Source organism: Nanorana parkeri, unplaced genomic scaffold (assembly GCF_000935625.1).
Source record: "Nanorana parkeri isolate BGI_ZX_2015 unplaced genomic scaffold, ASM93562v1 scaffold2145, whole genome shotgun sequence".
NCBI classification, from domain to species: Eukaryota; Metazoa; Chordata; class Amphibia; order Anura; family Dicroglossidae; genus Nanorana; species Nanorana parkeri.
Window position 1 is genome coordinate 1 of NW_017308413.1, and position 1,900 is coordinate 1,900.

The 1,900-nt window shown below is 43.2% G+C and overlaps 1 protein-coding gene across 1 annotated transcript in view; it reads left to right on the forward strand.

The window, feature by feature from the left end:
* Positions 1-922: 922 nt before the first annotated feature.
* LOC108800850 (manganese-dependent ADP-ribose/CDP-alcohol diphosphatase-like) overlaps positions 923-1,900 on the forward strand; it is a gene marked incomplete at its 5' end in the record, with an annotated part of 7,548 nt that continues 6,570 nt past the window's right edge. The window contains one exon of the mRNA XM_018572832.1: positions 923-1,527. Coding sequence (XP_018428334.1) covers positions 923-1,527 — 605 coding nt within the window. The remainder of the gene's footprint in view (positions 1,528-1,900) is intronic.

Sequence of the window (1,900 nt, forward strand, 5' to 3'; positions counted from 1 at the left end):
TATACTATCCTATACTATCCTATACTATCCTATACTATCATATACTATCATATACTATCCTATACTATCCTATACTATCGTATACTATCGTATACTATCGTATACTATCCTGTACTATCCTATACTATCCTATACTATCATATACTATCATATACTATCCTATACTATCCTATACTATCCTATACTATCCTGTACTATCATGTACTATCATGTACTATCCTATACTATCCTATACTATCATGTACTACCCTGTACTATCCTGTACTATCCTATACTATCCTATACCATTCTATACTATCCTATACTATCCTATACTATCCTATACTATCCTGTACTATCCTATACTATTCTATACTATCATGTACTATCATGTACTATCCTATACTATCCTATACCATCCTATACTATCCTATACTATCCTATACTATCATATACTATCCTGTACTATCCTATACTATCATATACTATCATATACTATCGTATACTATCCTGTACTATCCTATACTATCCTATACTATCATATACTATCATATACTATCCTATACTATCCTATACTATCCTATACTATCCTATACTATCATGTACTATCATGTACTATCCTATACTATCCTATACTATCCTATACTACACTATACTATCCTATACTATCATGTACTATCATATAGCGAGTGCCTCACTGGTAGCTACAGCCCTGGGACTAGGAGAAAACTGCAGAACCTCTATTTGATGAGAGGCCGGAGTTCTACTTTAAAATACTCCGATATGAGTAGGAAAGCTTCACATACATATCAGTATTGTTACCTGTAGATTATATCATATAAAATAACGGGTGATTTGAGTTCTCTGGACCTGAACATTATCATGATATGAAAATATGGAATGTAATCGGCATGTGTTGGACTTTTCTCATTTTGTTTTGCAGAATGGCAGAACCTGGCCCAGAGTCGGCGGATCGCCCTGAAGGAGCGCCGCCATATTTTTCTTTCGGGGTGATAGGAGACGTCCAACACAGCACTAAGCCCAACGGGCCGGGCCCATGGGGAACCATTAGATACTTCCAGCAGAGTCTCCCCCACCTGCAGCAGGCCATCGAAGAGTGGGGCCGGGAGGAGCCTCGGCCTAAATTTGTATTACAGCTCGGAGATATCATCGACAGGTCCAACGGTAGGTTGGGCAGATCGCAGGAGGCGCTGGACACGGTTCTGAAGGACATTGAAGAAGCAGATATTCCTTTTCATCACGTCTGGGGGAACCACGAGCTCTACAACTTCGATCGGGATTTCCTGAGACAGTCAAAGCTGAACACCTCGGGGATGCAGGACAACCCGCTGGGTGGTGGAAGCCATGATGAGGAGACCAGCAGTCCTCCGGACTACTACGCGTATCACTTCAGTCCTCACTCCAAATTCCGCGTCATTGTGGTGGACACCTATGACCTAAGCCTCATTGGCAGGAAGACGGACAGCCAGGGATATCGGGACTCTATAGATTTTCTCGAAAGAGTTGAACAAGAAAACCGTGGAAAAGGTGAGAGTCACACCAGAGTCACACCAGAGTCACACCAGAGTCACATCAGATGAAACAGGCAGGATGGGAATGTTCTAATTAGGAGGGAACTGATCGCATTGTCATCGCACGCCTCCTTCTCTGCCGCTCCCATTTACCTGTCATAGCCCAATTATGATGCATAGGCCTTGTGTAAGCTCCATGTCATCCAGGTCAGAGCTTACACAGGGCTAAGGACCCTCCCACCAACCCCATGTGACAGTACTCGGGCCTGCTATTGGCTGCTCAAGCACCTAGTACTGTATCACAGGATAAAAGGGAGGAACATGCATTTCCCTGAAGCACGGGGTATTTTACTGAACCTGAATGGGGAGCTTGGGGGGTGGGGGGAGGA